Here is a 13,393-nt window from a genome sequence, read left to right on the forward strand (position 1 = left end):
TTTTATGCTTTCCTTATTTGTCCTATATCTTTCTTTAGTTTTCCCCCTAATAAGGGCACAAATATAGTCGTACCATTCTCTTATCGTTATCAATAAAGTAGGGCTAGTCATCGCAGGCTCATGAGCTTCTTTTCTCTCTCAAATTCTCTCCTCTAACAATAAATAATGAAATACAAGTGTGATCCACTTGATCAGTGGATGTGGTGATGGGGACATCTCGTGCACATGCACGCCCCCCTTACGCAGATACGCAGGGTGGAGGGTCTCACCTTCGATATGGATCGATGACGACATCCATGGAGGGCCTCCTAGTTAGAGGTCTGTGTTTTGGTTACTTGGGGTGGACCCGATCATGATGTGGATCCCATCATTTGATCTCAAGATCGTGGTCCACTACCCTAGGTGACCTAGGACTTTGAGTTTTGCTTATTACCGTTATTAAGAATATCATGAACGGTTTAGATTGCATTGATTAGTTGCTATTTTTTATTACTTCGTCTTTAAGTAATAGTATGTGCATATGGCGTGGCTTTTGGGGTATGGTTTTTCTTATAAATAAGCAACCCCTTGTAGGGTTTTTTTTTTTTTCCATTGAAGATGATTAATAAAATTCTGCGTTTTCCTGCTTCTCTAATTCTCTGAGTTGTGGAAACCTAGTTGGGTGCGAAACCCTCCTTATTTAGAAGGGCTAACTACCGTGGTGCAAAGCCACACCCATCCCAAATCGCCCCATTTCTTACCCTCCATATTCCTCATCTCCTACAGCCACCCCCTCATCAAATCCACCCACGTTTGCAGCTAGTATTTCCCCTACAATAGATTTTCAGAATTTGGCCATGCAGGAGGGTTGAAATTTCGGCGAAGCACCGTGTTCAAACCGATCATCCGTTTAGCCTGAAATTTGGAGGGAAGGTGGCCCATCCCTGGCTGATTCCAGATTCGTGGGCCCTACATGTGCGGGCCACTATCCACGCATGTGCGTCAGGCCGGTTTGCTGTCCACACGTGCAGGCTGATCACAGGTTCCCTCTCATCTCTATTTCACTCCTCTTTCGCCTTGTTTCCATAACCCTAACCCTAGATCATCTCAAATCCCCAAGTTCTATTCCACTTTTGAAACGTGAGAATCCCTTGGATTGAGAAATAATCCTTTGCATGTGTGGATGAATCTATTATCCTTTGAGTATTGTTTGGTCTATAATTTTTAATTGATTCAACCCTAACATGTGTAGGCTTGGACCCTCGTAGATTCCCCTTGTTGAATGCTTAACTTTATGTAGGATGTTGAATTATTGTGATTGTTTCTAAATTATTATAATTTAAAGCCTGAAATCTCGCACATCATATCTAATTTTCATGTCCTGCATCATGTCGCTTAATTTTGCACAAGGTTTTCCTCATTCCTCAAGATGGGGTTAACCTAACCTTTGAAAAAAAAAGAAAGAAAAGATGGGGCTAACCTACAGGATGGGTTGGATGCCACACACATGTAACGTTGGAAGTTAGTAGCTGGGTGGAAGGATACGTGTGTTCCAACCAATTGGAATTAAGACCTCTTCTATTTATTAGTTATTATTGCACACTTGTCATTTCCTTTTGTATATCTCAGCTTTTGTGTTGCAGAGTGCAAGTTAAGAGAATGCTGCAGTGATCAATTTAACTGTTTCGTCGGATGCTGATATCTTGAGTCATATAATTGATGCGATTATGTCAAAACATATTTTACTGTGGAGAGTTATTGGACATCATGGGAGAGTTATACTAGGATGTGTAGTCTCCTGAGAAATCCTCGTGTTGCACCCCTCCCTTACTATTCACTAAAAGAAGAAGAAGAAGAAAAGTGGACTTGGAGCAGTTTGATGCTTCTTGGGAGCAAAAATTGCATTCCTTTTGTGTCCTTCATAATATATTTTGGGAGCAAAAGCATTTTTATTAATATTTTTTCATTTGTCTTTTTATTTACCTGTGATTTCATGTTTTGAAGAGATGTTTCCAACTTATGACCAATCAAACTTGTTTGTACCGTGAGATGCACATGTGAAGCTCATAACCCTGGTCGTTGATGTTGTGTTCTGATAATAGGCATCCATATGGTTGTGAAGTTGGAATTTCTTGTAATTCTTGCAATTGTTTGTGCCATACTGCTACACCCAACAATTTCTTGACTATTCAGGACATCTTGGGCATCCCTAACCACCATTGAACTGGAAATTATTACCTCGTTATATATATATATATATATATATATATATATATATATATATAGGATCACATTAATGGATTGTCTTGTTACCTTAGCCTTATCTCATGCTGCATCAGATAAGCCATGTCCTTGCCGGCTCCTGGAGCAACCCCTCAAGCACCGATTTCGGGACCACCTGTCAGTCCTCAAACTCCAGTTACTGGTCCCTCGGCTCCACCTGCAGGCCCCCCAACTCCTGGAGGTCCCAATGACACTACAACGGAGCCATCACAAGAATCTGTTCGAGCAAAATTTGCCACCACTCCAGGCTTTGCAGTCCCTGTGCCTTCCTTCTCTTACGGTGTGATGCCCAAGGCTAACACTGCATCAGGAAGTTCCCAACAATCTCCATCTACTCCAGCTAGTTCTCAGGTTCTTTTATTCTACTCATCTATATAATTTGTTTGTTGATTTCTTCGTCTTGCAATTTTATTTGAATAAAATGATTCTAAAGCTGATTCCAAATAGTTGGGAAGGCCATAATGATGACGATGATGGTTGCTGATTGGAAAAAAAGGTGGCGATAATGATTATTCTCGTGCAGGTGTTAAAGTTAAATCCACCCACTTCTGCAGCAGCTCTTCAACCCCCAGTTCCTGGTCAATCTTCAGCAACTGGACCATCATTTTCATACAATATCGCGTCACAAGCTAATGTTGGTGCTGCAAGCAGTCAGCAGCCGCAGCCTCAATCTAGCACTGTAAGGCTCATGTGCTTTTTCATGGAAGGTCGGATTTCTGATATATCTGTAACTTCAAATATTTCCACTAGAGTTAGTATTCTCCGTAATCTTCATTTCTATTGCATTCCAGGCCACCGCTCCAGGTAACTCACAAGGGGGAAAGCTTACCCCAACAACTGCAGCATCCTTGCAACCTCCAGCACCTGGGCAATCAGGACACGCTAATCAATTTGTTCCTGGAAAATTTCCCCAAAATATGGCAGCTCCATTGCAGCCTCCTTACCCAGTTCCAAGAGGACACCCATCAATTGCAGCAGGCTTTTCTTTTAGCGGGAGCTCACAGTTACCTGCCACAGCTGAAGCTTCACCTAAAACTTCGTCTTCCAACTCTGTATGTTTTTTTACACACTATCCTTTATTCCTAAGTCTGCTTTTCAATGTCCTGTTGAATTGAACTGCAATAATTACATCAATAAGTAATCAGCTTCCTTAGTATTCATGATGAGGAAGTAGCCCTCGGATTGCTAATAAATCTTGTTCCAATGCGACTTACGAGAAATATAAATGCATTTCGGAGCGTACTTTCTTATTATGGATACTTAGGTAATTGCAACTTGATTAGATTCACTTAATTGAACTAGTTATTGCAACTCAATTCGATTGTGCATTCAATATGACAAAATAAATGAATTGATTCTTTGGATGATTGCAGAATACCTCTGCTGCTGTTGCACCTGAAGCTGTCACAGCCCTTCCAACATCATCTAGTACTCAGTCTATTGTATTGCATGCCCATACTTCCTCAAGTTCTTCTATGATTCCCCCTGTACCTCCAAATATGTATCCAACATCATCTATGTGGGTGCAGACTGCTCCTTCATTTCCTGCCCCCCCTGGAATGCCAGGAACTCCTGGAACACCTGGTCCCCCAGGGATGCCTTCATCAGCACCTTTATCATCTGGTAATGCTAATACCGTCCGGCCAGCTATCATGGATTCTTCTGTATCTCTTAGACCAATGCTATCTCCTGCATCATTTCCCCCAAATTCAACTGCACCGACACTTGTGCAAAATGTTCAGCAGCAAATCTATCCACCTTATCCTTCTCTACCTGCTATGACTCCACCCCCTCAGGCACTTTGGTTGCATCCCCCTCAAATGGGTGGTTTGCAGCGCCCCCCATTTGTACCTTATCCTGGTCCCCTTCCTGGCCCCTTTCCAGTGCAAATACGTGGCGTGCCGCTTCCTTCCGTACCTTTACCTGATTCACAACCTCCTGGTGTTTCCCTCATTGGACCTCCTGGAGGAACATCTCCAGCCATTATTGGAGCTGGTCAGACTTCAAGCCGACCACAATCACCTCCACCGGGCATAGGCATGTTTGAGCTGATTTTTCAAGTCAAATTATAATGAGTCCTAATAGATTAGAAGTTTATTATGTTGATTAATCTTAATTGGTGGCGTGCAGACCAGAATAAACAAGCTAATGACCTTACCAACAAGGATGGTGACACTGCAAAGAAAGAAGATGCAGATACATGGACAGCACACAAGACTGAAACAGGAGCTGTATACTACTATAATGCTCTCACGGGAGAATCAACGTACGAAAAGCCTGCCGGTTTCAAGGGAGAGGTGGTTGGGACCTAGACTTATTAATTTTAAGTACCGCTAGCTTCATTGCCAGTGCGAACTATTACTTCTGGAAATGACTGTAGTGAATGGTTTTTCTTGTGTTCTTTGCAGCCAGACAAAGTCACAACTCACTCAACTCCAGTTTCGTCGTATGTGCTCTGTGCTTCTACTGATATCCCTAGAGCTGTTAATTGACCTTCCTTTTCCTGGTTTCATTCCGTAATCTGAAGGGAGAAATTAACCATTGGACTATATTCAATTGGTTCTTTTCTTCATTTCCTATGTTATTATTTTGTTACCAAGTATATTTCTTCTTCATATCTTTAATGTTTACTAAAATTTGTTCCTCGTATTATTTTCAGATCTATGGATGGATACTTTAGAATCTAAAGGTATTAAAATCTGTCGGACTAAAATAGAGTATATGAAATCCAATTTAGCAACATTAAGGGTAGAAACGAGGAATCAGTTAAGACTGCTGACCACAACATACCTAAAAATGCCCATTTTTGATATCACGGGTCAATAATTCACAAGAGCAGAGAGATTGAGAAGGATGTTGCTCCTAGAATTAGAGCTGGGTGGATGCGGTGGAGTGCTTCTGGAATTTTATGTGATCACTAGGCGCCAATCAAGCTGAAGGGGGGATTTTATAAGATAGCTAAAATACCAGTCATGCTGTATGGAATATTTGGCAGTCAATGAACAAATACATTCAACTGTAGCTGAAACAAGGATGTTGAGATGGATGAGTGGCAGGATGAGGAAGGATAGACTCAGTAATGAATGCATTTTCGAGGGAATTTAGGTGTAGCACCTAAATGGTTTGGCCATGTGCAATGGTGATCAAGAACTACATTGGTCAGGAGTGAGTTGGTTCAAGTTGAAGCCTTTAAAATGGCAAGGGGCCAGGTCCAAAAGGACATGGGTGGAGGCAATAAGAAAAAATTTGATGATCTATGTTTTAACTGATGATATGGTCCTTGATAGAGTGGAATGGCGGAATAGGGTTCATGTAGGTGAATCCAATTAGTGGAGATAGGGCTTTGATGATGATGTCAATGATTCCAGGCATTACATGTGGTACTTATGTTTCATTCACATGGATAATCGAATATAAGTTGATGTCCCTTGGGCCTTGGGTCAATTATTTAAGAAGTCACGGATTGCACTTGATACCACCTTGGATGGAGCACACTACTTCCCATTCCTACACAACATCAAAAAAGAAAAAGAAAAAGAAAATCTTTTTATCTGAATAATTTTCGACGGGCACAGCCATGAAGGCTCCCAGCATCTGACATAGATGTGGTGCTTGACATGATAGTTACAAATGTTACAAGCTAGGACATGACTATCCACGTACATGTGCTAAGAATTTGATTCTTGATAAGAAGTCTGTATGCATGAATAGGTACATCAAATTGTAAAATGTTGCCCCCCTGCAAAAGAAGAAGAAGAAGAAGAAGAAGAAGAAGAAGAAGAAGAAGAGTTGACTAGATATACACACTTCTTGGATACATGGGCACATCTGGTATTTTTATTTTTGACGAGTAACTAAATTGTTGATAAGAAGAAAAATTTACAAGAAGTGCATAAATTGCCCTAATCAAAGTTGGTATAAGTACTCTTAGCAAGATAATCTCTTGCATCATCATTGATCTTCGTGCACCCCAACAAGACATATGTTGATGGCTGCCTAGTAACGCGAAGTTATTTTGGAGATTCAAAGCAGGTCTCTATTAACTTTATGAGAAAACAGCAGTAGTGATGATGCCCAAGTCTTTACCTTGTGACATTAACACAATATTGGACAGACGTGTTTGAAGTAGATGACAGCACCATATAAATTTGGATATGATTAGATGTGTGTTGGTTGTCTCTACATCATTATGATCATCATAGCCTTGTTTCAGCAATTCGAGTCACCTTTATGAATCTTTTCTACTGTTCATATTCCAACAGGAAATTTCATTTTATTTTTTGCAAAAGTTTTACGGCCAGCTGCCCATATGCATCAATCCTCCTTTACGTTGGCTTGGGACTGCTGCAAGGTATCCTGTAATGGTAAGGGCCTGTTTGGTTATAGCTGTAATTGCATGCAAAATGGTGGTAAATTAGTAATTATTGGCCAAGGTCGGCTGTTTGCTTTAAAGTCCGAATTGCACCTCAGAAATTGAGCAAAACTCAACCTTTTAACAGTTGGGCCCCACCATGATGCATATGTTATATCTATGTTCACGTACATGCAAGTGCAAAGACAAAAACAGATGAATGGGATGTCACTTCCAAAAGGAGTCTTATATTCGCTAGTGAGCTTTAAAAAAAAAAAAACAGATACAACTGTCAATATCCAATAGGTAATATGATGAGGTAAAGTAGTCTTTAGATGGTTTGGCTGTGTAAAACAGTGATTGAGAACTGCATTGGTTAGGAGTGAAATGGTTCAAGTTGAAGGCTCTAAAAGGGCAAGGGGAAGGCCCAAAAGGACGTGGATGGAGTTTGTATGAAAAGATTTGATGACTTATGGTTTAACTGAGGATGTGGTCCTTATAGAGTTGAATGGCGAAATAGGATTCGTGTGGCTGATCCCAATTGGTTGGGATGAGGCTTAGATGATGATGACCAATCTATCTAGCGTCTATCATATGTATTACTCTCTGTTGTTACAACTCTACCACTGTATTTCAGAATTTATAGAAGCATACAAACTCTATATTAATTCATGGTTATCATTTACAAAAAAAAGCTTCTCATTCAGTACTATGTACTCTTTCATTTTGTGCTTCCATTATAATGCTAATCTCATCATCTTAAATGGATAGCACACGACTAGTAATTCTCTAGTAATTCTTTGCGTACCCTTGGATGTGGAGAAGATCTTTTCTTTTAAAATGTTTCTGTTTTGTAATGTGTCCTAGCAGCTTGAACGTGAGGACACCAGTGTTGATCTTTGCTTTTTACCCACAATAAAGTAAAAGAACATGATAAATTAGCACAACAATAAAACAGCTCTCTTTGGACATTTTCTTGGACTAAGCTTCAACCAATGCCATGTTCGTGGTGTGCATGATTCTTCGTGAATGCATTCTTCAGACATAGGTGATAAAAGCTTTCTGTTCCATACTCCATTGCTTAGTTTCTTTTTCTATATATTCTCCTCCATGAATGGGAAATTGTAATTTTTTTTTTTTTATTTTTTATTTTTTTTTTATTTTTTTTTGTTGTTGTTTAACAGGAAATTGTAGTTACTGTTTCTTTTGGTTGTCATTTCTCTTACTAAGGTGACATATGCTATGACAGAGGGAAACCTTGCATTGTTTTGTTTCTTAATTGTATCTTGTCTTTGCTTGCTCAGGGAGAAGTTAGCTGGTACAGATTGGGTATTAGTCACCACAAATGATGGCAAAAAGTACTATTACAACACCAGGAACAAGGTATCTTCAATTCTGACTTTTCCGTTGCATCTAAGTTACATTAGCCTTATTATTATTATTATTTTTTGAAAGATAACATTAGCCTTATTATTATTATTATTATTTTGAAAGATTACATTAGCATTATTATTATTATTATTATTTTGAAAGATTGCATTAGCCTCGTTATTGTTTCCTTCATTTTACAGAACAGGATCTCTAAAAATTTCACTGCAGATACATGGAGAATAGAATTTCCTTCCATTAATATGCTTTAATCATGCTTCAAAGAAAGCTGTGTTGGATTATCATGAGTGCTTATGCCTACCAAAATTGCTTGCAGGAGTTTTTAAGTTTTAACAGAGGCAAAGCATCAGAGTTTACTATGTTTTTTAAGATTTATGGAGCTTTGGACACAGATTGGCACCTGTGTCAACTCAGATGCAAGCATGTGTCGGTGTCATACATGTGGAGCCATTTAAAATTTGATGTAGTGATGTCTCGTTGGGTAGCTGGGGTAAGGCTATTAGTGCAGATTTGAATATGAAAAGAAGAGGACTCATGGACAGAACTGGGCATCAAACTGTGGGAACACTGGGAATTGGAAGTGGGCCCATTATATTCAATAATGAAGCACTCAATAGCGGAAAATGGAGAACATGGTCCAAGTTTGGATGGCCGAAACTGTTGTTGATGCCATGATGACATCAGCCCAAAGCTGATGCCTCTATTACAGAGGCTCTTGCAGAAGCTGTATTATATAGTTATATTAGTATTTTTTTTCTTCTCTAAAACTCAGTCCAGTTTGCACAACTTAAGACAGCTGCTGGGGAGGCTTTTAGGGTTTTCTTTTGCAAGTTTTTATCACCTCTAAGTGTCAAGTCAGATTAGCTGTGACAACTGTCACACGAAGTAGGATAAAAAAAGGGCTGAATGATGGAATGTTGGGAGTCTTTGTAGCCTATACATTGACTCAAGATATCGTGCTGTTAGAGTCATCCTTGAAAGTAATAGGGCCCGAAGCAATTTCCTTGCTATTTTATAATCTTGGAGCAACACTGCAGCTTTCACAATTGGAATCCATATTCCAATAGGCCTTGAGAACTCGACAATCAAACTACCATTCCAATCGTGGATTATACCTCCCATGTTGGATGGCCCCAGATTACCCCAAGAAATCCCATCAAAATTCACCTTAATGTGACCAAATGGTGGAGCTTTCCAATTGGCCAATGGCCATGATCTTAGGAGCACTTCTCTGCACTGAAGCACCTCTCTCCAGCCTGGCTGTAACATTTGTCAAGTAATTCCACTAAATTCCTTCTGAACATTAGCCAAAGAGAAAATAGAACTAAACATGTTATTGATTATCAGATTCAGAGGCCTTGCTTTACATAGAATATTCTGCTGTCTTGCTCCAACATATGGTTGAAAGCTGCATACAGGATCATTTGCCAAAGAACTTGACCCACAACTCCCCAAAGTTGTTGTCATGCAGGATTAAATAATCTCTTTCACCACAGCTAGAGAAACCCACTTCATGTCAAACTTGCACAGAACAGCCGCCTAGATTAATATGAGACTATTTTATCTCATAAAAAAAGAAGATTATGAGACTATTTATGTAGTTACTTTCCTTATCTAATGTTACCCAATATACATGAATAGCTGATTCTATTATTGTTGTGGGACATGGAATATTCTGGAAAACTTCAATTCTTATAATTAGTTTAAACTCCTCATTCTGTCACTTTTGCATGTCTGCAACATCTGTCATAAACCTGATGAGCAATTTAAAAACCTAGCTACCACCACTAAGTTTTTAGTGGGCATCACTCATATTTAAATTTAAATGGTAATTTTTGATGATCATCTTAGCAACTTGGTCTGCCTTTTAATTTTTGTTGTGGTTTGTTGATGACCTTTGACAGCTTGTGCATGCTTTGTTCCCCTATTCAGGTAAGTAGCTGGCAAGTGCCATTGGAGGTTGCAGAAATGAGAAAGAAACAGGAAAGTGAATCTTTGAAGGCAAATGCAGCTTCAGTACAAAATGCTAGTGCACTCGCAGATAAAGGATACGCTCCTGTTAGTTTGAGCGCTCCTTCTGTTAACACAGGTGGTCGTGATGCCATAGCTCTTAGAACTTCAGGTGGTCCTGTGTCTTCATCTGCTTTGGATTTGATTAAAAAAAAGCTACAGGATGCCGGTGCTCCTGCTGCTTCATCACCTCTTCCGTCTTCATCTGCACCTTCCATGCCAGATTTAAATGGCCCAAAATCAGTTGAGGCCACAACAAAGGGCCAGCAGAGTGAGAATAGCAAAGACAAACTGAAAGATGCTAATGGGGATGGAAACATGTCAGATTCCTCATCAGATTCAGATGATGTGGACAGCGGACCCACTAAGGAGGAGTGTATTATCCAGTTCAAGGTACCTTTGATTGCTTCTTACTTTTTCTATAAGATTCATCCATTAAGTGCACTCAGGCGACCAGCAAGTTGGATGATGTACCTTATTTTCTATATCTATGAAGTTTTACTGTGGCCGGTAAAAAAAATATTGCTTTGAACTGGAATGGCACCCATAAGTTGTTCCAAACTGTGAATATTCCCTAGTTCAAGATAATCTTAGTTTGATAAGAAATTAGATCTGCAAAATTTGACATTTGGCATCAATAATTCATATCTTGTAGGCTTAATAATTTATTATTATTTTACTTGGAATCTAAATATGCATAATGCAATTTTGTTATGTGTTTTCAATTCCGCAGGAGATGCTTAAAGAACGAGGAGTGGCACCATTCTCAAAGTGGGAAAAGGAACTGCCGAAGATATTATTTGACCCCCGTTTTAAGGTTTGTTGAGTCTAAAGGTTATGAATTACTTTGTACGGGAATTTTGGGCCTTTCGTACAACTGGAACTCCATTGAACAGGTTTGTTCGACCCATATGTTATGCCCACTTGAGACGGGATGGATTTCTTGTCTTTATTTTTCTTGTCCTCTGCCGGTTCCATTTTCTAGATGTTACCACCCTCATGCTCTTGTTTGTCATAATCATGAATAATATTGCACCATGAATGTTTAGTGATTATGATATGGTTGTGTTTGTACTTTTGGCCGAAGTTAGCGTGATGGATAGATAAGCTTGCTGACCTACAGTTGTCCTGTCCCAATCACCAAAATCATTTAAATGTTTTGCATGATGCTTGGGATAATTCCTCTGGCATGGCAATTGGGAGTAATTGTATCTGTTCCATTTAGTGTTATATTCTTCTTGTTAATTTTTGAAATATGCTAAGTGCATGCCAATTCTGTCAGTTTGATGAAGCAGACACATACTACGACAAATCCTTGAGAGAGAGAGAGCACGAGAGAGAGGGACACAAAGATACTTGGAGAAGTTTTTGGTGGGGATCCTAGCAAGTGATGATATCTCGGCAAGGAGGTTGAAGAGTGGATTGAGACACATTGGGGAATTTAGAGCTTACCAATAATGTTTGGGGGGCTGAATAAAAGATCCATGTCGATTCAAATGGAGAATGATGGGGAGGTGAAAAAAATGCTGGCCAGAGGAGACTTCTTTTATGATAGTCCATTATATATTGTCGAAAGATCAGATTGTTAGGTGTTAAGAGTAAAAGAGTTAATATGGTAAGCTTATACGATTTTCTTCTTTCATGCTTCGTTTCCCTCATTGATGAGGTTGGTGGGAGGCTGTTTGGGGAGACTAGAGGTCTTTGATGAGAGATTGGTCAAGTTCGTGAATGTGAGGGTTAACATCGACAAAGAGAGGGCCATTAAGAAGGTAATCGAGAGAAGGACACTATGGCCAACTCTCTCAAATGTCTAACCCCTCCAGAATGTTGGCATATTCCCCCGGGGATTGACTTATTGACAACCAACCCAGGGCCATCCTCGAATCTCCTTCCACAATTAGGGGATGCAAGTTGCAAGAAGGAAGGAATATGAGACAGTGTGTAACAACTCGTGCTTCGGCAAAATTCGATGTCCTAACATATGCTAGCCTAGATTAACACAAATGAATCTCTCCCCTGTGGTCTCTAAAGATGCCCTTGAAGCCCATAGGACCTGTATTGCTGAGTGAGCAACGATGAAAATTGTGCTTGAAAGTATTCACTAGAGGGGGGATTCCACAACTCCGAGCGCTTGATTGGGTTCCAACTCAAACTTTGGAAAACCATAACTAGAGGGTTACATCTGGGATATACTTGAAAAAATCGTTGTAAATAAATGACTTGTGATTCCCTCATAAAATGGCCTCTCCTTTGATATCTTCATTGAAACTTTGATGGCCATTTACTGATGAAGATAATTGTTGCAGAGTACGATAGTGGTCCATGCCTTATGTTTTGGATTGTATGCGGGACAACTTGTTCTCCCACACGTGCGATGACTTTATGTCTAAAGGCTATCTCATTACCTCGAGTTCGCCTTTCCCATTGTCGTCTCTGGGTCTTCCTCCGCTGTAGGTAGATGAAGCCTTCTTGAACCCAAGGAGGGGTCCTCTGATGCAGTTGCAGTGGCAGAGGTTTGTGCTTTTATGACCAGTGTTGGGTGCAATTCTCAGGTTGTGGTCAAGATTCCCTCTGATGCTGAAACTGCAGTGGGGAATAGCTATGTGATGGGTGCTTTGGCTTGTGTCAGGGATCTGTTGGATGCTTTGAATGTTACTTCGCTGCAAGTGACTTCTGGGATCAATGAAGATCAATGTCTCATGAACGGCCTTAGAGGTAGCATCGCAAATCTTCATGGAGGGGGTGATGGGGGTCTAGCATTAAGGATGCCATCAACCACGTGTTTGGGGCATTCACTAGATCAAGGATGCCATCAACCACGTTAGTATAATGGTTAGTGTCCTTCAACGATTTTCCGTTCATGGAAGGAAGGGGGGGACGAAAAAGGGGAGGAGCACCAGGGGAACATCCAAGGGGTGCACGGAGCTGGCAGGCCTTAGGGTTTCGCCCACCTCCAATCAAGATGCCATGCCTAAAAGCATATGGAGGGGTAGAGGGGTTAGGGCTATGAAGGTGAACAGATAGATTGGTGGCCTCGCAGGACGGAGCATAAAGATAATTGGAGAAGTGTTTGGTGGGGACTCTAGCAAATGATGATATCTTGGCAAGGAGGCTGAAGAGTGGATTGAGACTCGTTGGGGAATTTAGAGCTTACCAATAATGGTTGGGGGACTAAATAAAAGATCCATGTCAATTCAGATGGAGAATGATGGGGAGGTGAAAACATGTTGGCTGGAGGAGACTTCTTTTATGATAGTCTGTTATATATGTCTAAAGATGAGATTGTTAGGTGTCAAGAGGAGAAGAGTTAATCTAGGTGCGCTTATATGATTTTCTTTCATGCTTCGTTTCCATATTGTTGAAAGAAGCTATGAAGTTCTT

At 40.2% G+C, this 13,393-nt stretch overlaps 1 protein-coding gene across 7 annotated transcripts in view; it reads left to right on the plus strand.

The window, feature by feature from the left end:
* The window catches only part of LOC131236868 (pre-mRNA-processing protein 40C), a 58,040-nt gene that overhangs the window by 12,120 nt on the left and 32,527 nt on the right, over positions 1-13,393 (plus strand). For 4 of the 7 annotated variants that reach the window (XR_009166929.1, XR_009166930.1, XM_058234372.1 and 1 more), the window contains exons 2-10: positions 2,319-2,613; positions 2,786-2,941; positions 3,054-3,314; positions 3,636-4,299; positions 4,393-4,562; positions 4,671-4,708; positions 7,918-7,996; positions 9,935-10,405; positions 10,746-10,829. Coding sequence is in view for 5 of the 7 variants with exons in the window: in XM_058234372.1 (XP_058090355.1) it covers positions 2,326-2,613; positions 2,786-2,941; positions 3,054-3,314; positions 3,636-4,299; positions 4,393-4,562; positions 4,671-4,708; positions 7,918-7,996; positions 9,935-10,405; positions 10,746-10,829 (2,211 nt within the window). In the remaining 2 variants the exon portion in view is untranslated. Of the gene's footprint in view, positions 1-2,297; positions 2,614-2,785; positions 2,970-3,053; positions 3,315-3,635; positions 4,300-4,392; positions 4,563-4,670; positions 4,709-7,917; positions 7,997-9,934; positions 10,406-10,745; positions 10,830-13,393 lie in introns of those variants that run through there. The other 3 variants (XM_058234374.1, XM_058234373.1, XM_058234376.1) reach the window with 3 other exon arrangements.

This window comes from Magnolia sinica, chromosome 2 (assembly GCF_029962835.1).
Source record: "Magnolia sinica isolate HGM2019 chromosome 2, MsV1, whole genome shotgun sequence".
NCBI classification, from domain to species: Eukaryota; Viridiplantae; Streptophyta; class Magnoliopsida; order Magnoliales; family Magnoliaceae; genus Magnolia; species Magnolia sinica.